General features: G+C 35.8%; 1 protein-coding gene across 3 annotated transcripts; it reads right to left on the bottom strand.

Moving 5' to 3' along the window:
• Positions 1-622: 622 nt before the first annotated feature.
• LOC110446288 (putative ankyrin repeat protein RF_0381) lies at positions 623-25,792 on the bottom strand. Of its 3 annotated transcripts, none has more exons than XM_021491354.1 (5): positions 25,718-25,792; positions 5,546-6,001; positions 4,798-4,889; positions 3,928-4,057; positions 623-3,521 (listed from the first exon to the last, which is right to left on the bottom strand). In XM_021491354.1, exons 2-5 carry the CDS (start codon positions 5,854-5,856, stop codon positions 2,693-2,695), a joined length of 1,362 nt encoding a protein of 453 aa, XP_021347029.1. In that variant the 5' UTR covers positions 5,857-6,001; positions 25,718-25,792; the 3' UTR covers positions 623-2,692. The 3 variants fall into 3 exon arrangements, with proteins under 3 accessions (XP_021347029.1, XP_021347028.1, XP_021347030.1); XM_021491353.1 differs by lacking the exon at positions 25,718-25,792 and adding an exon at positions 13,247-13,343; XM_021491355.1 differs by lacking the exon at positions 25,718-25,792 and adding an exon at positions 8,299-8,384.
• Positions 25,793-26,223: the final 431 nt, after the last annotated feature.

Genomic DNA, 26,223 nt, shown 5'->3' with positions numbered 1-26,223 from the left:
ACCCCTGTGAGCTTGAATATAATTGAAGGTCATTCATTTGAACAAACTTTGTAGCCCTTCCCCCAAGCATGCTAATGGCCAAATATCATCTCCCTGGGAAGTTTGGTTATCGAGAAGAAGATGTTTAAAGTTTTTAACATATCTGACCCCTGTGACCTTGAAAATGGGTAAAGGTCATTAGTTTTAACAAACTTTGTAGCCCTTCATCTCAGTTTGCTTCTGGCCAAATATCGACACCCTGGGCCTTTTGGTTATTAAGAAGAAGTCGTTTAAAGTAAAATATTGACGCCGGACGCCGCGCCACGGCATAAGCTCACTTGGCACTTTGTGCCAGGTGAGCTAAAAATCTTCTTTTTGCATTTTGAAAAATTCAAATTTCGAATAACTTTAATTCAGTAAAATGCACCCTAGCATGTGAGTTTTATAGAATAGTTCTTTTGAAAAGGACTTTTAACAGGTATTTCACAATATTGATAGTGATATTACAGTGCAATATAGTTTTACTTGTTGGTACCCTTTACCATAGTCAGGTGTTCTATAGATTAATGTTTTAGATAAGTAAGATACTACCTGGATATGGTTTTAATGGAAACCATGATCATCAACTGTTACTTTGTTGTGGTTGTATTTTTTTATTTGCCATGTTTTCTTAAAAGTGAAACATACAAAATAGTATAACATAATGAAAAACGAACTGGGCCTGGTCGTTCACAGAATAATTAGCTTAACAAGTCATTACCACACATTTTTAAAATTTGATTTCTAAGAAAAACAGTATATCTAAAAAGAAATTACGAACTTTTTTTTGCTTCTTAGCATTAGAAAATCATTATAAAATTGATCCTTAAACGTACAATTTATGTTTTGAATTTCAATATTTTGAAAGTATGCTAGTTTTAAATTTTGCTTCAGGTTATTATTAAGTATTATATAGCTAATCATTCTTTGATCAACTGGGCCCTGGACTTGTGTTACACAATAATGATATCTCACTCACTGCTGAGACAATGTGACATAATGTTGTATACAAAACAAACTACAGTATTGCCAGCAATACGTATACCCTACCAATAACTAATAATGAACAGGTCAATCATCTACTCAAGTTTTTAGGAAAAACAGATACTGTAAAATGTATACTTCGCACATAACACCCAAGCAATCTTTGATAACAACATTTAGAACTATAAACCAAATTTCAGCTGTTTTTAATGAATTTATATTACAAAATACATTGAAAATGTTCTACTAGATGCCTGCATGTTACATGTACATACTATTATATTACATGTTATCTTACTAACAAATACATTTTTCATAAAAGATATCAGCCTTATTTTTGAGACTTGGAACATTCTGTATGGTAGTGGAAACTACTTCAAAGGGAGGTAATCCTGTCAGACTTCTTTGAAACACATGTAAAGTGGCATCAAAATAAGAGTAATATCTACAGCAAATACTGTATACAATATAAAATTACGAAAAAGGGTGTTAAGTTATGCTAAACATTAACAATCACAAAAAATAGTTTGGCTTATAAGCTACCATCTATTATGCCACTTACATTTGTAGTTACTTCAACACGTTTACACATGTATACCTCTATCAAACACATAACTTTATCACAAAATGAAACTTTAAAACACTGTTTCACTCCTACAAGATCTACACAAAATACTCAAAACAATTGTAAAACACAATATTTTTTTCACAAATGACCTACGTCTACTACCTGAGATGAGATGATAAGACTGTTGAATCAACATACCCTGTCATCTATTGTAGATATACATTGTACAAGTGTAACAGACTTCAACTTCAAATAGGTTTAGCCATTACATACCAAAACATGTAATTTCTCAAAATCTGGTTGACAAAACATAGAGATAGTAAAAGTTCTTGAAAATTTCAAACTGTCACCGACTGCTCAAAGATTATCAAATATTTAAATTTCCAGTGATATTAAAACTTGATAGTACAAATGTTCAAAATCCAACGTTTACACTCCCGATATAAATATCGTCTCTGCACCCGTAGATTTCATCATGAAATAATCAAAGGCTGATGGTCATCAGAAACAAAAAATATCACAACTCTTAGGATGAGACAGGTGATACCTGCACCTTGTAGAGTAACAGAGAATTGCTCTGAGGTCACAGCTGGTAAAAAACACTGTTACACAGTCACACATTCCATTCTTATCTTTGATAGAAACATTACTTTCATCACAAGCGGTAAATTACACTGTTATGCTGTTACACAATCCATTTTCATATTTGATACAAACATTACTTTAGATCACAGGTATACAGGCTGTGCTTTAGATCACAGGTATACAGACTGTGCAACAGTTTACAGACCTGTCAACGTGATTTATCTGCAAGGTGACAAATACTTTAACTTTGATTCTAGAAAACTCAAGGGTGCAGAGTAGATATGACATAGAGAACAAAAACTGTTGGACTTTGAAGATGACTTAAATAAACTGAACAAGCAATTACGCTACCTATAAGATAAATAAATTAGACTTAAAGCCTTATTTGTAAAAATACAAGTATTGATAAGTGAAATACAGGGTACCCTCTGCTGGACAAATGTTATGGTTGGAAAAGTCTTTATGTGAAAAAATATAAATATAAATAAAAATAAGTTATAAAATAAATAAGTTGTTTCTTTGTATGACATTTGTTGGCTATGATGAATCTATTTCTACATCCGAGTCTGATTCAGACTCGGATTCAGATGCTGAGACTTCTATTGGTGGACAATGTCTGTATGAACACTTCGCGGGACAGTCAAACGGACACTCTTTGGAATTCAAGGGCTTTTGTTTGTAATATTCATCCTTCACAAATTCATTGTACTGTAAATACTCTCTGAGAGTTTCAGGTAGAGGTAGTTCTTTTGCCTTGGCTGGAGCGTAAGTTCCAAGTAATTTAAATATTCTTGCTCGACACAATTGTTTTAAAGTCCGAGGAGTTGCGGCCTCTTTCTGAAGCCAATTGAATATATCTGGCCGTCGATAGAGTGACACCGGCCACATCTGTTTTTGCAGCCATTCCTCATTCAAAAACAAAGGATTAAGCGCTATTAAAAATTTAATAATCCGTATAAGTTTTTCTTCAACAGCCATGTGCATATAAGACGATCCTTTGTCTTTTTTGACTGTACAGCCATGATGCATCAAAGTTAGAGCACTTTCTGTAGCGTGTAGTTTGATAGCTTGTTGTAGGGGCGTTTCCTTCCATTTGTATTTCTTGTCCACTTTATAACCTTTTTTCAGTAAAATTTTCACCATGGCAGCATTATGGTTTTCTATAGCGACGGACATGGCAGTAATGCCAGCATTACTTTTAGCGTGGATCTTGACTCCATTTTCCATGAGTAGCTCCACAATGTCATATCGACAGTATGCCACAGCAAAATGCAAAGCATTCAGACCAGCGTCAGTTTTTGTCTGAAGCTTACACAGAGAGTTGACCAGTATCTGACAGATGTCTCTATTGTCCATCTGGATGGCTCTGGAATACCAAACAAAGATTACATTTCAACTACTGTTCTATCACATATCATAGACTTACACATAGTTGTCTTTCCAATCTTTATATCTACCCAGTAATCACTTATATCTCTATACAATAAAGTATCTTTTCTATCTGCTATCATTTGTAAAATAGTTTAACAATTGTAAAGGGGTAAAGGAAAGTCCAAAATTTGCACCTCAGAGCAGACATGATTTAAGAAATAAAGATTTTTACATTTACTATACTGGTTTAATCAGTATGAAATATTTTTCTTGATCTAATTAACATGTAAAATGAATTTCAAAAAACTTGTACCAGTATATTCACTACACTAGATGTACAGATGTACAGCAAAATTTCATTACTTTACATTATAGCCTTTTAAAGGTTATAAATGTCTCACTTGATGAGTGGGGTCTCGTTGCTGTTCTCTAATGACAGTCTACGAAGGTTGACATCTGCTCCGGCTTTTATCAGTAGCTGACAGGCCTCCGCAGACTCTGTGAGAATAGCTCGGAACAACGGGGAACAACCTAGGGGTATAGACAAACAATAGTGTATAAATATAGACAGTTGACCTACATAGGGGTATAGATAAACAATAGTGTATAAATATAGACAGTTGACCTTTATAGTCTCCTTGAAAATGGCACTAAAAACAAGGAATGATTAGGTGTAAAAACAACATATCATAGATCCAGAACTATAACTCTCTCACCCTCAATGATAGGGCACTGTAGCCTTCATGTGGATCAAAGCCTTAAAAAGAGGAGAATGGAGTACAATTAACAACAGAACAACATATGACATAAGAAAATTAACGCAAAAGTTGGTCAGAGAATAAGTCGATGGAAGCCTTCATTCCACCATGAGCAAGGAGCAAAGAGCATATGTCCATAATCGTGAAATGAACCACGGTTTATAATTACCATTATGGTATTTTGACCCTAGTTCATTTCACCATTCTTCACAATACCATGTACTCCCTATAACATAAGAGGCCGCTGGTCGGTCTTTTTCCTATATTTTTGCTGACTGTGCGGCGCCTGTCAAAAGTATCTCGCTGTGTAAAACCTCTAACACTGTTGGAGTAAATACCATGCTACACTGGGACCTGCAATCATTATATTGCCATTCTAACCAAATGAGCTTCCAGGTCAATGGTAGATACAGCTATATCCAAACAAATTTAAGGGAAGGTTATAAAAAACGATAGCAGAATTCTCAAGCATTTGGCCACAGTTAAATCAGGAACACACAGTTCAGTACCTACCTGACTCCTTGTCCACTATGTTGACCTCACATGGTGATTTCCCATTAAGTAGATATTCTACCATCTCTACATTTCCATGCTTGGCTGCTATCCTACACAAACAAATGTGTTTGTTACTTTATTACTTGATACATTGCACACATTATTTTTCAAACCAACAGTATTTCCAAGCAATTGGCCATCTTCTTTTTCCAAAGGAAATCAAGGGAAATAGATAATGATTTATCTTATACCATTTTCTGCCAGCAACTAGTCAGAGCTCAGTATGTACTATTAGTATCTCTTCTTTATACTTCTAGTAAAGGCCATTAATCACATGTGTATGATAGCACCCAAAGTATTATGAGATGTCATTTTGAAGCCAGATGAAAATTTAAGAAGTCAAAGAGAATCAGTAGCTACATTGGCAATTGACAGCATGACCCCTGCAGTTTTTACACTTTTTATAAACTATTTAGATGACTATACTTTAGTTTGGAACTCAATGAAATCCTGTTGTCGCAATTATTTATGTCTGTTTGTGCTATTTGACCTTTACTATAAGGTCTTGTCCAAGTCCAAAATATTAGCAACATGCACACACTAACCATGATATACAAGTCAATGCAATTTGTTATTTATATAAGTTACACTTTTCCCTCTGGATATGTTTTTCATATTTCTATCAAACGATGAAGCCTTCCTATAATGCTTGGCTGTAAAATGAATGTTTTAGTTTTTAATTTCTATTTTTATCCCAACAACTTACCATATTGCCCTTTTGCCCTTAGTAGTCTCATCATTGATGTTAGCTGGTTTGGGTTTGGCCCTCAGCATCAGCCGTACCATCTCCTCATCATTCATTTCTGCAGCGATAAGAAGAGGTGTCGGCAGGACAGGATCCTCTGTGTCCCGTAAGTTTACATCAACAACGCGTTCCTTTATCATGCGTTTCACATTTTTGTGGTCCCCAGCATGTATGAAGTCCACAAACTCCTTAGCAACAGGTGCCAAGGACAGTCGTTTCTTCATCATTTTCTGAAGTTGTGCGTTGCTTGGAGACAAACAGATATCAGGCATGGCTCCATTCTCTTCAGTCGGGCAGTCAGACCTCTTTTTCACCGTTCTGTTCCTACTAGATTTAACCTGCCTCCGTGAGGAGGAGGAGTAAGAATACACATCTTTTTGTCTGCTCACCTTACCACATGTCAAAGTTTTGGATTTCCTGAAGCAAAAGAAATCATAAAATATCTTTGATCTGACTTCAAACTGATTAATTTTTTGTTTATTTTGGGACAGTTTTTGGCCTTTTTCCTCCTGGAAAATTTATGTTTTCTTCTTCAAAATTTCATACTATTTCCAATAGACAAAATAACCATACAAAATGAAACGGAAAATAAACCAAGGGACATAACTCTGCAACTGAGGGTTTGACCTTGAATTAAGTAGTTATACTCTACTTTGCAAAGATGTTTATGTCTGTAACTTGCCTTGCTCAAAGTCAAAACTGAATTAGCAGACTGAGTGAGTAAGGAGCCATGTGCCATGGTTAAAAAAATACGGAAAAAAGGGGTACATATCCTTAACTGTAACACGCCACTGTGTATCATAAATCAAGATTTGGTTCACATACTTTTTATGATCAGGTGATCACGCTTAATTCTGTAATGGTTGAATAAACAAATTTCAATCAAATGTCATAAACTGAAGTGATTTACAAATTAGCTATAAAACTGGTTAATGGAATGTATGCAAACCCAATGGTGTCAATCCAGGATATTAGCTGTTAGGTATTTAAAGTAAAGGTTTCGGTTCCATTTCTTCATTAGCTTAATGGTAACTTAAAATTAAGTTTAATTTTTAAACTCATTTAAACGTTTGTAGAAATAGGAATATTTTTGTGTATGTTATCCCGCGGTTTCATTTAGACACTCATATTCTGTTTCCAGTTTGAATAGTTTGATAATAAACTGATCCAAACGTTCCCCCTAATGTACCAGTCAGCTGTGAGGAAGCTTGATAGACTACGTCGTGACTGGTGGTCTACTGTGGGTTAAAGTTTATTTAGATAAGGGAAGCTTGGCAGGTATTTAAAATACAGGTATCAGTAACTTATGTGTAAATTGCTATTGGTTATCTATAATCTGAACACATATATTCATACATTTTGATATTTATATTTGGTTATATTCAAATTAAGTTGTAATTATTCAAATTTAAGGAACTAAATTTGCTTTAAAGAGGTACTGCAATTATATCATTTCACAGCAGGAGGTAGTTGATTACAAAATTGTTTACGACAAAAACTGGACAGAAATAGAGATAAGTGACATCACAGTACAACAGATTAGATTACCAGTGTATTCAGAATACCATTTTTAAATGTCCGAGAACATATATCAGCATAAGTCATCCAAAGAATATCTCATACTGAAATGTTTATATATACATGTGATTGAAAAACAGGTTTTCAATTTTAATTAGAGAGGCTTATTTACAGCATTTCAAGGACCAAGTGTTAGGTTTGAAAAGCCTAAGTTCAAAATATTAGTGTTCAATTTTTTTCAAGTATCTATTCAATTTCTATGCGCAATTACATTGACATTTGAATCTTTGTCACTGAGATGTAACCAACTTCCCTCTACAACTCTTCCTTTAACTAATTATGATTATATAAACACCTGTTTACTTATACTAAACAACCTAAAGCTATGACAGGGCATGTGTTGTGGAGACATCTAACAAGAATGATAAAAAGTTGGTTAACAATAATTAACTTCAAGGAAGCTTCCACCAGAGTTAATCATTGAACAAACATTTACAAATTTCATTATTTGAGTTATATACATTCCAAAATAATACAAAGACAAAACACGCATCCTTCTATTCTACCAATAAATTTAGATATAAACAAAATGATTTCAGACATGCACAGCTATAAATGGGAAAGACTGATCTGCAAATGAGGCTGTTTGTGTATGATGAATATAATGACTATACCTCATTATATAATGTTTTACAGAGTTAAATACAAACCCCTTATAAGGTAGCTATGTAATGGTCAGAGCTGTTGACCATACTACAAGGTATAGGTATGTTTTAAAATAAATATGGTACATATCATACAAACACGCTGGGATTGTATGGGTATATTCAGTGTAACAGTACAGGAGTGTGGTGTTAAACAGCTTAAATTAACATACATTGAATAGTGGGACAAGGCATTGTCTAGTGTCTAACATCCAGTAAGGCACCCCTTTTGACCAATGAAAGCTATCATTACAATAAAAACTTGGTTGATTAATTATAATTACTACAATTATCAGTTAAATGAATTACAATCTGCCGTAACACAGGTATAACATGACAACACCGGATACTGGAGCGACTCAATATTTCATATTTACATATTTTGTTCCATACATACATGTTCATTAACTACGTATAGACAGAACAATTATACCAAAAGAACAAATCAATATGTAAAAATTGACGAATCAATACATTGTACTAGACACCTACTTGCTACATATGTTGACTCTGGTCGCCAGTCAGCCTTTAAAACTTTGTACACTGTTACCCAGCACTCCGACAGACTTCGACGGCATATTCACATACACTTGTAAAGTTTATAATGAAAATACTTTTATTATTTTCAATACAGCTTATGAGAAAATATCACAATAGTTGGTTAATGGGAAGGCCATGAAGGCCCCTTACCTATAATGAGATTTTAATTTAATCCTATGACGTTGGCTGAAAGCCGAGAATCGGGAAAATACAACAACTTCACTGAGCCGTAGAGTTTATAATTATTGTATGGGGACTTTGAATTAAACTGCTATAATAACTTTACGGTCTGTTCATTGTTATAATCACATAAATTTAGATTCATTGATAAATCTAATACATAGAATTAATTTCTGCTTCTATTCACCAAATAGCTTTCTCCTTATCTTAATCAGGCTGGCTTACCATAATAACCCTGCAATAAACCCATAAAGCCACTATGGAATTTAGGATCAAAAGCTAGGGATCGGCTCAATGCAGGGATGCAGAATATGGATCTGATGCCTTTAAAAAGTAGGATGGGCTTATCACCAGGCATGGTCTTATTGCTGGATGAATACAGTAACATGTTAGTTTTTTTGAAAATATTTTATAGATGAAAGGGTCATATTTGTTAATTTAATAAAGTACTTTCGCAGATATGATTATTCAATAGTCAAGTCAAGTAAATGTTATGTAAAAGTCGTTATATAGTTAAAACATGGCAACACAAGCCAATGATAGGCTTTTCCAAACAACTATATAACAAATGAAAAAACCCAGAGGTAGCATTAGATGAAACAATCATAAGCACCCCATACTACAATGTATATATTCTACCATTCTTCCTACCAGTGTTAGGCCTTTATTTACTGTGCTCTCACAGGTCAAGTATAGTAGTGCTTTTTACATGGTATCGCACCATAGCTGATGGTTAAGAGTTTATTTTGGGATCGCTGTAATACATTGAGAAATGAATGCATATGAAAGCCCACAGAAGAGCAATATATATACCAGGTATGTAGTACATATATGATTAAAATAAAGTGGGAGTTTCTTACCAACAAGGACATCAAACATTCTAAGTCATTTACCCCTCCACCTTCCCACCTCTCCTTCTGTAGAGTACTACGGGCCTGTAATTAGCTAAGAGGCCATCATGTTGAGCAATCCTCAAGGAACCCCAACTTATGTGATTCGACTTTTACAACCAGAAGCATTAGCTTTTACAGCCAGTAATGGTTTGCTCAGAGATACAACACGACTTGAAGTGTTGATTTAGTTCCAACTCCAATATTTGACACTTCAGATTTAACTCTATACCCATAGAAATTGCTACGTGGGTACTTTTTTTATAATTGACTAACCAGAAAGTGTCAAAGTATTGTCTACAATTTTTATTTTTATTAACTGTGTTTGCTTTGATAGAACAAAAACTTCAATGTCATGACATTAACCTTGCAAAATTATACAAACAGTGACCTCACACAGACATGCCACAGTTTAGAGTCATTTAAATGGAAGATCTTAACACTTATCATGACAATGACGATTTGAAAGTCTGATACTACAGTAGACCTGCTTGTATTTGAAAATGTTTATATAGATAATTACACATCTCAGGGGAGAAGGTCACAGCTAGATGTCGACTTGTCAAAAGTAGAGTATACCAAATGTATATGTACTGTAAGATAAATAGGAACAAGACAATTCGGCGAATTAAAGTCCCCCACCGAATGTGAAATGCACAGATGATTATTCGTGCAGAAACTAATTCTATATATGAATGTTTGACAGACCCACCGTATTCCATAAGGAATAGTGTCAGTGCTACTATTGCAAATAAATCTGGTGTATGTTTACTGGTTAGTGGTACCGTTTTACTATTAAATTGCATCTGGTGACACTATTTATGCTTCTTCTTTAATGCAAGTGAACCCATGCCCAAAGCAAGAAGTTCCAGTAACTAGTAGTGAAGGAGATACAGCCCAGACAAACTTTTTCTTTGATGCAGATCAAAGGTCAAAAACAGAGTGACCTTCTTTGATATACGACACACCGCCTCACCAAGATGAACCCATACTCCAAGTACGAAGTTCCAGTGACTAGTAGTGTAGGAGATAGAGCCTGGACAAAGTTTTACTTTGATGTAAGTCAAAGATCAAAATGTAGGTCAGAGTGACCTACTTTTGATACACAACACACCGCCTCACCAAGGTGAACCCATACCCCAAGTATGAAGTTCCAGTGACAAGTAGTGTAGGAGATAGAGCCCGGACAAGATAGCAGAAGGATGGAAGGAAGGACGGAAGGATGGAAGGACGGACAGACATGACGCAAAACTATAGTCCCCCCCGGTTCGCGATGGGGGACTACCGCGTAATAAGTCTGTCTACATCAACCTGGAAAGTATTGAATATGTGAAATATGAAGTAGAAAATTCCTCCTGGAAAATATATATACATTTTATAGCCCCATATATCATATACTGGGTATACAATTTCATATAACCACCCACAGAGACTAATGAAATCCTTTACATAATGTAATGTAATTCAACATTAAAAATTTCCAAGTGTTTCTGATGTCATGATCTGGACAAGATCAAACATATCATCGGACAAGGCCTTACTATGGAGTGTTGACAGAAAAAATATCAGATGTCCTTGGATTTCAAAAGTGCATGTAGTGTTAAATACTATCAATATTAAATGCCTATAGGTACAGAATTGGGATACCTTCATGAAGGACATGCTTTAATGCTACTGTATCAAATTTACATAATGATATATTGTTTAGATGAAGTACTTCCTTTCACATTTCTGAGGCTCGATAATACATCCAGTATCCAATCCTCTCCGTTCATAAACAAGCATTACTACTGTGTGTAGAGTGCTGTGTTATAGTGAAGTAGGATTGAGGAGTTATGTTTTTTAACAAACATTATCCCTAATGTACATATTGTCCTTGTGTGAATGTGAACCTACAAACACTGTTTACGGGAGAATAAACATACTTCGAGCACCATCCCGATGTCAGGGTGTCTACAAAATACTTCAATGTCACTACCATACTCAGCTAAAACATGATGTTTCTGTTCTAAACAGAAGTGGTGTGTGTTTTATACTCTTCAGGGATAAATTTACATGTAAAACAGATGGCCTTTATCACAGAATATAAAATGTATGTGACACAGAGGTAAACGATTTCAGTAGCATGCATACACTATCCTTACAATCAAAGGACCTTATCTGTACGAGGCAATGGTTTAGTCAAACAAAACTGTTGGGTTTTTTACAGTCGAGTTATAAGCTGTGTTAATGTTCAATACGGATCTGCCCACGCCTGAATATTTTTCAAGCTACATGTGTGCTTAATATTTTACTTAATTTCTCACATTATCTAAAAGTATATTTCAAATTTCAAGACAGTGCAGCCCCAAGCAGATCTCACTAAAGAACACCTTGTTATATAATTGAAGCTCGGATTACTATCGCTATATCTTAGGCCCAATTTGACTGTAGTGGTATATTTGTAAAGTTAATAAACATGTTTTGGGGTATATTTTACACGATCCAGAGAAGTATTCAATTGTGAGAGTTAAGTTTAATTCCAATCAGTTCATCAAAAATGTTAAGTTCTTACGGTTTATTGAAATAAGAGGGGAATCAACCTGTGCATCAAATACAAAAGCACCGGTAGTTCACAGCCCTATCAAATGTCCTTTAATGTCACAACTGACCAATAATCAAAATTATTTTTGATGAATTTAATTGTATTAGATATATATGCACTTTCTGCAAAGTGTCCCACATTGGACCAAGACAGTATCACAGGGTATGGTACCAGAATTCTGTAGAGTAACATTATGTACCACACTGGACACAGACAGCCTCACAGGGTATGGTACCAGAATTCTGCAGAGTAATATCAGTGTATGATACATGTATAACTGTATTGATTAGCAGACATGGACATATATCGATATTCCTAAACCGATGCAGAAAACAGCAAACAAATTACATGGTATCAATTCAATGTAAGCAGCTATAAGGAGGATCAATATCTGCCTCAAATATTTGTCATAACTTTCAAGAGAATTTCTTTTTGTCACAAATTCTTTCAATATCTTGTCATATTTGTACAACATTTATTATCAGCATTTTATCGAATTTTTGATGTTGTAATGAGTTCATTATCTATGTGTGTAGAAGGGGCCTTGAAGGGGCCCAGTCCTTTCCCTTATGACCAAATTGTACTTTTTATTTTCAAGTAAAATGATGTCTTTTCCTACAAGACTACTTTCTCTCTTACAAAAGTTTGGCACCGTCCTTTAAGAATTCATGGATCTATTACAGAAAATGCATCTAAGCAGTTCATATTTCATTTAGATGACCAACAGACAGAACAAGTATGTAGACTTCTTAAAGAATTATTAGTATAGTACCAATGCATCAGTATAGTCCCAATACTATGTAATACATTAGTATTGTCCCAATATAGAAATACAGTCCCAATACTATGTATGGATAGTATAATTTACCAAAGTAATACACTAGTAATGTCCCAATATAGAAAATCAATCCCAATGCCATGGATGGATATTAAAATTTACCAAGGTATTACATTAGTATTGTCCCAATATAGAAAATCTATCCCAATGCCATAGATGGATAATAAAATTTACCAAGGTATTACATTAGTATTGTCCCAATATAGAAAATCAATCCCAATGCCATGGATGTATAATAAATTTACCAAGGTATTACATTAGTATTGTCCCAATATAGAAAATCTATCCCAATGCCATGGATGGATAGTATAATTTACCAAGTATTGTCCCAATATAGAAATACAGTCCCATTACTATGTAGGGATAGTATACCTAGGTAATACATCAGAGAGATAGGCAGACACTTACCTGCTGTCACCCATGTTGACCAAAACTCTCTCCACTATTGAAAAATGCCAGTTTAAGCTAAGAAGATGTGATCTCTTGTTTGTTGAAAGCCCCTGATATTGTATACATACTTAGGACAGACCGCTATCCATCCAATCACAAGGCTAAACTGTCTCTGGGACACTAGGATACGTCTTCACCACTTGTCTATTGGCTGGTGTGATATCAAGTAATCTGTGGCAACAGATCTACTGTTTACCACAATATTGCCAATGTGATAGACTAACTCCTAATAACAATAAACTTGCTGTCCTTTCAATCCAAGCTTTTGAATACACATGAGGCGAAAATAACAAACCATGTCAATGAAACAGATCAAAGATAGCGTATAAGCAATGAGGCGAATAACAATCGCCCCAATGTTCTCTACGATCGTCTAAATATATCCAATCACAGGGTACATTCTCCAGGAATGGAGAAAGTCATTCCAGCGTGTCATCGGCTTGTTTCTACCGGTGTACACAGTTCTCGGCCCCGATCGAGTGGTACTTATATGGTGCTAGGTAATAAAGGGAAGGACAATACGTAATATAACACTTCTGTATTCAAAACTTAGGTAGTTCGTTTAAAGTTACATTATGTACTGTCAGATACTCTGGTATCATTGTTTGAAGTTTGACACTGTGTTGTACGGATTCATGTATCCTTACAAAGATTGAGCTTATTCATTGTACACATCACAAAGAAAGCCTTATGGCACAAATTGACAACAGTTTATGCAGCACATCTTCAACAAATTAAAATCTATGGTGTTACGATTTCTGAAACTAAACCCGAAATGTTCACAATTTACAATGATCATCATTAAATAAATAACATGAAAAAACTCTATTTCAGATAACATTTTCAAAAAAATCATATTTAAATTTCAAATATGGTGTTGATCTAATTGGTTTAATTTGATGAAATCATCAAACGATATATGTCTTAATAAGTACATGGTATACTACTTACATATGGAATTATGAAAATATATGAGGTACATTTTGTTTTGCATTTCACCATAAAAAAGGTGCATAATATCAAATGATTGATCAACAAATATTCAAAAAGTGATATTTCTTATTATTATTTAGTCCCTACAATGATAACACTAGAACTTTCTAAATGCTGTTTTCAAAGAAGGTTATTAAGTTGATTTCATAAAAGAATAAGAGACATCTGTAATTTTTTGGGGTCTCCCACAATTTTTCTTGATCTTTATTTTGTTTCTTACAAATATATGGCTTTAATACAATTACATATTGCTTAATATTAACTAAACCAACATATGTGTAATTGTTGACATTTTATGAGTTATTGGCAGCACTTTAAAAGGTATTTTAGAATGAAAAGTATATATAAGTACTGATGTGATAGTGCTGGACTTTTCAAATGTGGGTGACTAATAAAGTTTCATATAGGATTGTGAGACAAATTTGTAACAAAATAAATTGGGTACCTTACAATATTAATTTTGCTTATTTTGATACAAAAACTGGGTCAAAGTGACCACTGGTATACATTCTCATAGGTAATACCTATGTATATACATGTGTGTTACCTGTGTGTGATATCAATGTACCTTCAAAGCTATAGCTAGTATATATATATAGTCCATACGGAAAAAAATACTGATTGTGAACATGACCAAATTTAATAACTTCTCATCAAAATGACATTTATCATTATTGTAAGGATTTACATTAAAACTAGATATCAAAGAAGTCAGTAATATGAGTTCAGCATTGACAAATATATATTTAAATATTTCATCTACTCAATGTTAGGACGCAACATAGAATCTTTATAATTATTTTTATGAAACCAGAACTATTTCTATACATTGATTTTGTTGGCCAATGCTATAGTGGAAATGCAAGATATTAATATCACAATCGTCTATCATGTTAAGGGAAATTTATATAGCTTGTGTAGAAATGACATTTTGACAGTTCCTCAATATGTCAAACAAATCATGTTTATCAAATCAATATCAGAAATCTAACCTCATACAGTCACTCAATAGGAGCTAGTACACACAAAGTATTGTAACCTTTACAGTCCATCATTCCATAGCAACTATAGCTACACGTCAGGTGTATATATATACTTTATTTATTTTACAACAATCATGAAAGAAGTTTTTAACTACCCTAAACTTATCACTCTTGCTGGCCCAGGTGTTAGCATGCAATGGGTCTTACTGTGGGAGGAAACCAGAGTACCCGGAGAAAACCCACATGGTCGGGCAGGTGACCCAATACCGATTCACGTCTGATCGGAGAATCGAACCCAGGCCGCTTGGTGAAAGCCAAGTGCACTATCCACTGCGCCATCCAAGCACCCTCACATCAGGTACTGTTCATATCAGGTACTTTAACCATATAGGCAAGCATTCCATAGGGGTTGACCAAATGTCAAAAGGAAATAAATAAATGGGGAGAACATTGGTGGTATTAATCACAAACTACCCACACTCAAGTATAACTTGTAGTATCCCAGTGATATACACTGTCCTTAACGAGGACATACTACCCACACTCAAGTATAACCTGTAATATCCCAGTGATATACACTGTCCTTAACGATTGGTGGTATTAATCACAAACTACCCACACTCAAGTATATCTTGTAGTATCCCAGTGATATACACTGTCCTAAAGGAGGATATACTACCCACACTCAAGTATAACCTGGAGTATCCCAGTGATATACACTGTCCTTAAGGCGGCTATACTACCCACACTCAAGTATAACCTGTAATATCCCAGTGATATACACTGTCCTTAACGAGGATATGCTACCCACACTCAAGTATAACCTGTAGTACGCCAGTGATATACACTGTCCTTAACGAGGATATAGTACCCACACTCAAGTATAACCTGTAGTACACCAGTGATATACACTGTCCTTAACGAGGATATACTACACACACTCAAGTATAACCTGTTGTATCCCAGTGATATACACTGTCCTTAAGGCGGCTATACTACCCACACTCAAGTATAACCTGTAGTACACCAGCGATATACACTGTCCTTAACGAGGATATACTACACACACTCAAGTATAACCTGTAGTATCCCAGCGATATACACTGTCCTTAACGAGGATATACTACCTACACTCAAGTATAACCTGTAGTACCCCAGTGATATACCCTGTCCTTAACGAGGATATACTACCCACACTCAAGGATAACCTGTAGTATCCCAGTGATAGACACTGTCCTTAACGAGGATATACTACCCACACTCACGTATAACCTGTAGTACCCCAGTGATATACACTGTCCTTAACGAGGTTATACTACCCACACTCAAGTATAACCTGTCGTATCCCAGTGATATACACTGTCCTTAAGGCGGCTATACTACCCACACTCAAGTATAACCTGTCGTATCCCAGTGATATACACTGTCCTTAAGGACACTCAAGTATAACCTGTAGTATCCCAGCGATATACACTGTCCTTAACGAGGATATACTACCCGCACTCAAGTATAACCTGTAGTACCCCAGTGATATACACTGCCCTTAAGGAGGATATACTACCCACACTCAAGCATAACCTGTAGTATCCCAGTGATATACACAGTCCTTAAGGAGGATATACTACACACACTCAAGTGTAACCTGTAGTACCCCAGTGATATACACTGTCCTTAACGAGGTTATACTACCCACACTCAAGTATAACCTGTCGTATCCCAGTGATATACACTGTCCTTAAGGCGGCTATACTACCCACACTCAAGTATAACCTGTCGTATCCCAGTGATATACACTGTCCTTAAGGACACTCAAGTATAACCTGTAGTATCCCAGCGATATACACTGTCCTTAACGAGGATATACTACCTACACTCAAGTATAACCTGTAGTACCCCAGCGATATACACTGTCCTTAACGAGGATATACTACCCACACTCAAGAATAACCTGTAGTACCCCAGTGATATACACTGTCCTTAACGAGGTTATACTACCCACACTCAAGTATAACCTGTAGTTTCCCAGTGATATACTCTATCCTTAAGGAGGATATACTACCAACACTCAAGTATAACCGGTAGTATCCCAGTGATATACACTGTCCTTGAGGAGGATATACTACCCACACGCAAGTATAACCTGGAGTATCCCAGTGATATACACTGTCCTTAAGGCGGCTATACTACCCACACTCAAGTATAACCTGTCGTATCCCAGTGATATACACTGTCCTTAAGGCGGCTATACTACCCACACTCAAGTATAACCTGTAGGACCCCAGTGATATACACTGTCCTTAACGAGGTTATACTACCCACACTCAAGTATAACCTGTCGTATCCCAGTGATATACACTGTCCTTAAGGCGGCTATACTACCCACACTCAAGTATAACCTGTAATATCCCAGTGATATACACTGTCCTTAACGATTGGTGGTATTAATCACAAACTACCCACACTCAAGTATATCTTGTAGTATCCCAGTGATATACACTGTCCTTAAGGAGGATATACTACCCACACTCCAGCATAACCTGTAGTATCCCAGTGATATACACTGTCCTTAAGGAGGATAAACTACCCACACTCAAGTATAACCTGTAGTATCCCAGTGATATACACTGTCCTTAAGGCGGCTATACTACCCACACTCAAGTATAACCTGTAGTACCCCAGTGATATACACTGTCCTTAAGGAGGATAAACTACCCACACTCAAGTATAACCTGTGGTATCCCAGTGATATACACTGTCCTTAAGGAGGATATACTTCCCACACTCAAGTATAACCTGTAGTATCCCAGTGATATACACTGTCCTTAAGGAGGATGTACTTCCCACACTCAAGTATAACCTGTAGTATCCCAGTGATATACACTGTCCTTAACGAGGATATACTACACACACTCAAGTATAACCTGTAGTTTCCCAGTGATATACACTGTCCTTAAGGAGGATAAACTACCCACACTCAAGTATAACCTGTAGTTTCCCAGTGATATACACTGTCCTTAAGGAAGATAAACTACACACACTCAAGTATAACCTGTATTATCCCAGTGATATACACTGTCCTTAAGGAGGATATACTACCCACAATCAAGTATAACCTGTAGTATCCTAGTGATATGCACTGTCCTTAAAGGAGGATATACTACACACAACCCATATCCTAGATTAATAATACACTGTCCTAAGGTGTGATTAGTATCCATACCATTGACAAACTGTTTACACATCAGTAAATGATAAGTTGTACACAATGTCTCAGGGTGTGATATATACTGATAACATATATAACAACCAACACCATATAAAATATGAGGTATCCAGACTATCCACTGTGTTAGGGTGTGATTTATATAAGTAAAGGTATCCAGACTATCCACTATGTTAGGGTGTGATTTATATAAGTATAGGTATCCAGACTATCCACTATGTTAGGGTGTGATTTATAAAACTATAGGTATCCAGACTATCCACTGTGTTAGGGTGTGATTTATATAAGTATAGGTATCCAGACTATCCACTGTGTTAGGGTGTGATTTATATAAGTATAGGTATCCAGACTATCCACTGTGTTAGGGTGTGATTTATATAAGTATAGGTATCCAGACTATCCACTGTGTTAGGGTGTGATTTATATAAGTATAGGTATCCAGACTATCCACTGTGTTAGGGTGTGATTTATATAAGTATAGGTATCCAGACTATCCACTGTGTTAGGGTGTGATTTATATAAGTATAGGTATCCAGACTATCCACTGTGTTAGGGTGTGATTTATATAAGTATAGGTATCCAGACTATCCACTGTGTTAGGGTGTGATTTATATAAGTATAGGTATCCAGACTATCCACTGTGTTAGGGTGTGATTTATATAAGTATAGGTATCCAGACTATCCACTGTGTTAGGGTGTGATTTATATAAGTATAGGTATCCAGACTATCCACTGTGTTAGGGTGTGATTTATATAAGTATAGGTATCCAGACTATCCACTGTGTTAGGGTGTGATTTATATAAGTATAGGTATCCAGACTATCCACTGTGTTAGGGTGTGATTTATATAAGTATAGGTATCCAGACTATCCACTGTGTTAGGGTGTGATTTATATAAGTATAGGTATCCAGACTATCCACTGTGTTAGGGTGTGATTTATATAAGTATAGGTATCCAGACTATCCACTGTGTTAGGGTGTGATTTATATAAGTATAGGTATCCAGACTATCCACTGTGTTAGGGTGTGATTTATATAAGTATAGGTATCCAGACTATCCACTGTGTTAGGGTGTGATTTATATAAGTATAGGTATCCAGACTATCCACTGTGTTAGGGTGTGATTTATATAAGTATAGGTATCCAGACTATCCACTGTGTTAGGGTGTGATTTATATAAGTATAGGTATCCAGACTATCCACTGTGTTAGGGTGTGATTTATATAAGTATAGGTATCCAGACTATCCACTGTGTTAGGGTGTGATTTATATAAGTATAGGTATCCAGACTATCCACTGTGTTAGGGTGTGATTTATATAAGTATAGGTATCCAGACTATCCACTGTGTTAGGGTGTGATTTATATAAGTATAGGTATCCAGACTATCCACTGTGTTAGGGTGTGATTTATATAAGTATAGGTATCCAGACTATCCACTGTGTTAGGGTGTGATTTATATAAGTATAGGTATCCAGACTATCCACTGTGTTAGGGTGTGATTTATATAAGTAAAGGTATCCAGACTATCCACTGTGTTAGGGTGTGATTTATATAAGTATAGGTATCCAGACTATCCACTGTGTTAGGGTGTGATTTATATAAGTATAGGTATCCAGACTATCCACTGTGTTAGGGTGTGATTTATATAAGTATAGGTATCCAGACTATCCACTGTGTTAGGGTGTGATTTATATAAGTATAGGTATCCAGACTATCCACTGTGTTAGGGTGTGATTTATATAAGTATAGGTATCCAGACTATCCACTGTGTTAGGGTGTGATTTATATAAGTATAGGTATCCAGACTATCCACTGTGTTAGGGTGTGATTTATATAAGTATAGGTATCCAGACTATCCACTGTGTTAGGGTGTGATTTATATAAGTATAGGTATCCAGACTATCCACTGTGTTAGGGTGTGATTTATATAAGTATAGGTATCCAGACTATCCACTGTGTTAGGGTGTGATTTATATAAGTATAGGTATCCAGACTATCCACTGTGTTAGGGTGTGATTTATATAAGTATAGGTATCCAGACTATCCACTGTGTTAGGGTGTGATTTATATAAGTATAGGTATCCAGACTATCCACTGTGTTAGGGTGTGATTTATATAAGTATAGGTATCCAGACTATCCACTGTGTTAGGGTGTGATTTATATAAGTATAGGTATCCAGACTATCCACTGTGTTAGGGTGTGATTTATATAAGTATAGGTATCCAGACTATCCACTGTGTTAGGGTGTGATTTATATAAGTATAGGTATCCAGACTATCCACTGTGTTAGGGTGTGATTTATATAAGTAAAGGTATCCAGACTATCCACTGTGTTAGGGTGTGATTTATATAAGTATAGGTATCCAGACTATCCACTATGTTAGGGTGTGATTTATATAAGTATAGGTATCCAGACTATCCACCGTGTTAGGGTGTGATTTATATAAGTACATCAGACAAACTTACCATGCCCAAATAACAATATGCAGGGTTGTCAAGTTCCACAAGCCATACACCAACTTTGCAGGGACGGGAAGTGTGTAATAGATTTAATATTCACTGTGAAAAAGATAGGTCAGGACAGTTGATTTTTTTCTCAATCTGCCAGCAGGCTAGTACTCAAAATATAAACCTGTACTCCCCCGATATGTGGTATATATATATACTGTCTTAGGGTGTGATTTATATTGGTATCGTAGATAAACTATCCACACCTCCTGTTAAAAATATGTGGTATCCTAGTAATACACCTGAGGAACAAACAATTTGACATTGCACCAGACTAGGCATGTAATACAGGTAACAATCTGAAAGCATTAATTTAAACCCCTGAACGGTATCCTGTTTCATCTCATTTTCATATATCAATACGGGTTATCTAGGGTCTTAGAGGTAATGAATGTTGATAAGGTAAAATAAACAGGACTTGCTCGTCTCTAGCTGATCATGATCGATTGTAGACTTTAATAAATTTCTGTAATACTGATCTACCTGGATAAAAGTCTGAAATCAAGATCACTAAGATAACAGATTTTGAAAAAGTTGATTCACCTGTCTTATTTGTTCTTCTGCTATGTCATGTGTTAGATACAATAACCTACATTGTAATGACATACTCATACAGATAAGATCACACTGTATAGACAATTAAGGGCTGAAGTGTGACCACTGGAAAAGGAAACACATTTATCATATCACTCACAGTTCTTAGTGACACCAAAGTATTTAGATAGTTTTAACTACCATACATTGGTTCTCCTTTAATCTATGAAGCATGCTAGTTTTTGAAATGCTAGTAATGACTATTTTCAATGAGATATAAGTATTTTATAATTGACAAGCACTATGTGTATTCATAACTGTACCTATAAATTTACCTAAAGATCTGGAAACCCTACATAATTTTGCATTATTTCTCTCAAAAATGTAGGGTTATTTTCAGAATAAGTGAAGTTACAACTTTTCCATTACAAAGTAAAACCAATTTGTGAAGTAGCTTGAAGTACTTATAGGACAATAAGTTGTAGCTCTTTTTTGTTTCTAATCTCATGCAATTTTTTTATTATATATAATATATTCTTTTTACATCTGAAAAGAGTGTTTATCTTTCATGCTGTTTTTTTCATACAATTCACTGACTATTTTTAAATATATATATATATATATATGTGTGTGTATATAGATTGACATAAGTGCAATTTTGGATCAAACCAGGACAAGGGATGAGCACATTAGGACCAACATGCAAACAGTTCAGGCCGGTACTGGATGAAACTCTAGAGGTGCTCAAGGCGGATCTAGAACTACCGGACAGTGAAGACACGGCATCCACACCTAACACATCAAAAGGAGACAACACAATCGTAGACTACAGAACTTTGGGATATAAGTCACTATCTACATCCACTGTTTGTCAGGATGAACTTGAACATTATAATATACATGTATGTTAATAATATTTAGGGATAATAGAAACTTGCACTTATGTCAAACTATATACACACATATATATATGGGGCAAAGAAGTAATTCCAACAGTGTGGACAAGTTTAGGTAGTCAAATTTTCGGAGTGATCCGCTCCTTTTTCAAGACACAGTGAAACAGAACAGTTACATGTACATATACATCATATTACAAGAAGATAGAATTGATATGCTATAATTGAAAATATAGCTATTATATAAAACCAATAGTCCCCTCGGCTAAAGACAGCCGAAGGCAGCAATTAAGCTGAGAGCATCGCGGACAAGGAACGCTGATGTAGAGGACAAATTCTTGCACAAGATGCACTATCATAAAAAGTGAGTCAACGAGAGATATCAAAAACGTGGAACATGTGCATGTGGAAATCTGGCCCGGTAAATGTGAAAAATCTCCAATTTGCTACGGAATGTCTCATTAGTCGCCTCTCAATACTGCGATGGATCTAACAGTCACAGCATGGGGTCCACACTTAGTCGCCTCTTTTAGTTTGCAGGAATAATGCATGTGCCTCTTTTGGTTTGCAGGAATTATGCATGTAATTATCAAATAAGTAAGTGCAGGAGGAATAAGTAGATGAAATGGCTAAGATACTGTATAAATCTGCAAAATTAATCTGACAACGGCTGTTGGTCACACACACTGACATGAAGCAGCAGGCAGGCGAGATAGCAGACCAACTGTGCAGTAATGCATCATTAGGTCAAATGCCCCCTGGAAGGAAAACGAGCAGATGGCAACCGCCTATCGTTCGTTCATACCTCGAGGGTAGCGGGTTTGTAGATTGGTGATCCAAAACCGTTTTCTCGTACGTCGTCTCGTTTCATCCCATGTATATTTTAAGTAATTCATATCCTACGGACATACATTATGTACCTCCATTAGGATCCAGTGTTATATGGGATTTTACCGTCTATATTACTTCTTTGACCCACATATATATATATATATAGATTTAAAAATAGTCAGTGAATTGTATGTACCTAAATAGTGTTTCAGAAACTGATACTACAGACTAGATAATGCTCATTTACTAATAATAACCGCGATGAAACTTTCTAGAAGTTATAAATAGATAATATCATGTGACGTTACCTGTATTACGTCACAATCTACAATATAAATGTGCCCAGATTTTTAGTACTTCCGGAGACATATTTTGTTATTGAATCGTCCTGAAGAAGCCCACTGTTTAGGCGAAACCGGTAGATTTACCTAATAAAGAAGATTCAACTTATCCTGAGCTTGTTGCGATTGACACCTATTCTTAGTTTCCCTATTCTTCAATCGCCCTGCATACTGGTTGGTATCCAGGCAAGGTATAACGGAACCCACCGAACCTGAACTACAATAACGGCGTTGGCTCTACTCCTGGATCAATATCAGAACATGTTTTAAATAGCTGCCATGCTAAGAAATCTGATATTCAAAAGAGGGGCCAATCACCTGTCATTTGGGCCTGAGGTTCTACAAGCTAAACTAATATAGACTAAAATGTACAATGCTTAAAACAAACACTTTAGTATTCAGATGTGGAGCATTATACCTGCATGACTGCGCATTGTGTGTAGAATTGTTAAACATTCTCCATCTCTTTGAAATATACGAGTACTGGACCTTGACATTAAGTTTTTCAGAAACCTGTTCTGTTGGATGGGCTATTATAACATAGATCCTGTCTGAACAACTGACTGTCTATATCAGAATTCCAGAGGTTAGGCTGTCTTACGTTCTCAGCACCCCTGCAGTATGTCATGATACTCTTTATGAAACAGCTTGGGGATGATACTAGGTTCCAGGAAACATGGATGTATAGGTACATTGTTTTTCGTTTGTAGCTGAACTGGACTGGGTCGATCATTGGCTACCACCAGATAGCTTAATTGGTAGAGCATCCGTCTAGAATTTGGAGGGCCCCAGGTTCAAACCCGGTCTGGCCATTGCATTTCTCTTTCTCCTGAGTCCTGTTACAAAAGTGGTTAGCTTTCCTACCCTTGTTGAATGCTTAGCAAGGGGATATCTGAATCTGAGTTGTAAACAGTGTTGTGTTTGGGGGTGAAGACGTAGAAAAAGGAGGGAGGAATATGTAGCAGAACTGGACTGAGTTGATCATCGGTGACAAGATAGCTTAATAAGTAGAGCATCTGTCTAGAGTTAGGAAAGTCACGAATTACACATTTTTAGGAAATGCATCTACTAACTAATATTAATACCCGACCCGGCCTCATCTGCCCCCCCACCCCCCTAAAATTAAATCGATCACATGCCTTATAATGGAGCAAGCCCGGCATGAATCACACCGGGACGATTTTAGAATTAATCCATAAATTAGGGTTGAAGTATGAACCATTTCTGTTGATATCCTGCACAACTTGAAGTTAAACTCTGACTAAAATATTGTTAAATTATCAAGTTAATGGAGCAAGCGCAATCGAAATCTGAATTGACCTACATATGTTGGGAACTTCGCCTCTCTTCTGATAGTAGGTCAGACATCTAAAAATGGGTGTCAAGACCCAATATGGAAATTGTAGCAAACATGGCGGCATCAGTAGTAATACTATATTTGGCCATGCTGGACATATAAAGAAAGGATAATTGAGATACCGGTACATTACGCATGATCTGTCATGGCGGTCGTTTCTAATTTTTTTTCCCAAGACAGACTTAGTAAATTTTGTGAAAGATTTTTTTTCATTGGTAAGGATTCGTTTTTTCAACAATTATGCAATATTTTGATAGCATTATACTCATATGAGGCGTGAATTATATATAGTCTTACAGATAAGCACTTTCGATTTTGCTCCATTAGTTGACATAGGACCGCTTCGTAGCTCTGACGACACAATATATAAAAAAATATGTGGTCGTCAGAAAGCTACGTTATCGCAGCTAAGTAATGTTATGTTATCATTACAACATATAGCTAGCTAATGCATTACAAATGTAGAGCTGAAAGTTATTAAGAAATCAGCTGTCCCAATGTTACGGTATTGTACAGTTATGATCTGACATTATAACCTTATGATCTGGAGTTACTGTAGCTGCGATAACGTAGCTTTCTGACGACGAGAGATCTGTTTTATATATTGGGCATAGGAGGCCGGGTATTAATATTAGTACTATAGTTACTGTAGAACTTTAATAGCATCAACAAAGTACTTAAATGGTAATCGTGAATGAGTGTTTGTATATTATGAAGTTAGCTAATGATTAGAGAGCGCAAGAAATACAAATTGCTCTTACCCTGCTGACTTCCCTTCGCATGGTCGTGTGATCCCGCGCTCACTACAGCGTCCCTGGCAATACTTTCACTATTTTATCTCCGTGACGGGAGAGTTCCGGGCACTTTCTATTAAGGCGGAATGTCCTTTGTTGTTGAACAATTGGCCTAAATTAATCACAGATCGAATAGATATGCATCAATTTTGTCAAATATCCGTCTGATTCATTGAATTAAAAAGAAATGTTATGAAACATTTGGGATAACCAAAACAAAATCAGAGGATATAAAACATTGAACTTTTTAAAGTAAAAAAAGTTGTCAGTTAAAGATAAGAATTCAGTATTAGATTACATTCACAGTAAAGTCAACTGAGCATGTGTCCCCTCTATCAGCAAACATTAATTTTATTGACATACTAAAACAAAATATAATTGAACAGAATTTATTAAAAAAATTAAGAGCAATTGAAAACAGAACTAGAGCATTTTAAAATGACTACTGGAACAATCATATATACATATTTAAC

The sequence above is a fragment of the Mizuhopecten yessoensis genome, unplaced genomic scaffold (assembly GCF_002113885.1).
Source record: "Mizuhopecten yessoensis strain PY_sf001 unplaced genomic scaffold, ASM211388v2 scaffold2671, whole genome shotgun sequence".
Classification (NCBI taxonomy): domain Eukaryota; kingdom Metazoa; phylum Mollusca; class Bivalvia; order Pectinida; family Pectinidae; genus Mizuhopecten; species Mizuhopecten yessoensis.
This window is presented reverse-complemented; position numbering and strand designations above follow the sequence as displayed.

Excerpts from the sequence above, each read along its gene's own strand:
- LOC110446288 (XM_021491353.1), bottom strand. Across the intron at positions 4,890-5,545 it reads AAGGGCAAAAGGGCAATATG|GATAGCAGCCAAGCATGGAA; the intron begins GTAAGTTGTTGG and ends TTGTTTGTGTAG. Across the intron at positions 4,058-4,797 it reads CATAGTGGACAAGGAGTCAG|GTTGTTCCCCGTTGTTCCGA; the intron begins GTAGGTACTGAA and ends CTATACCCCTAG.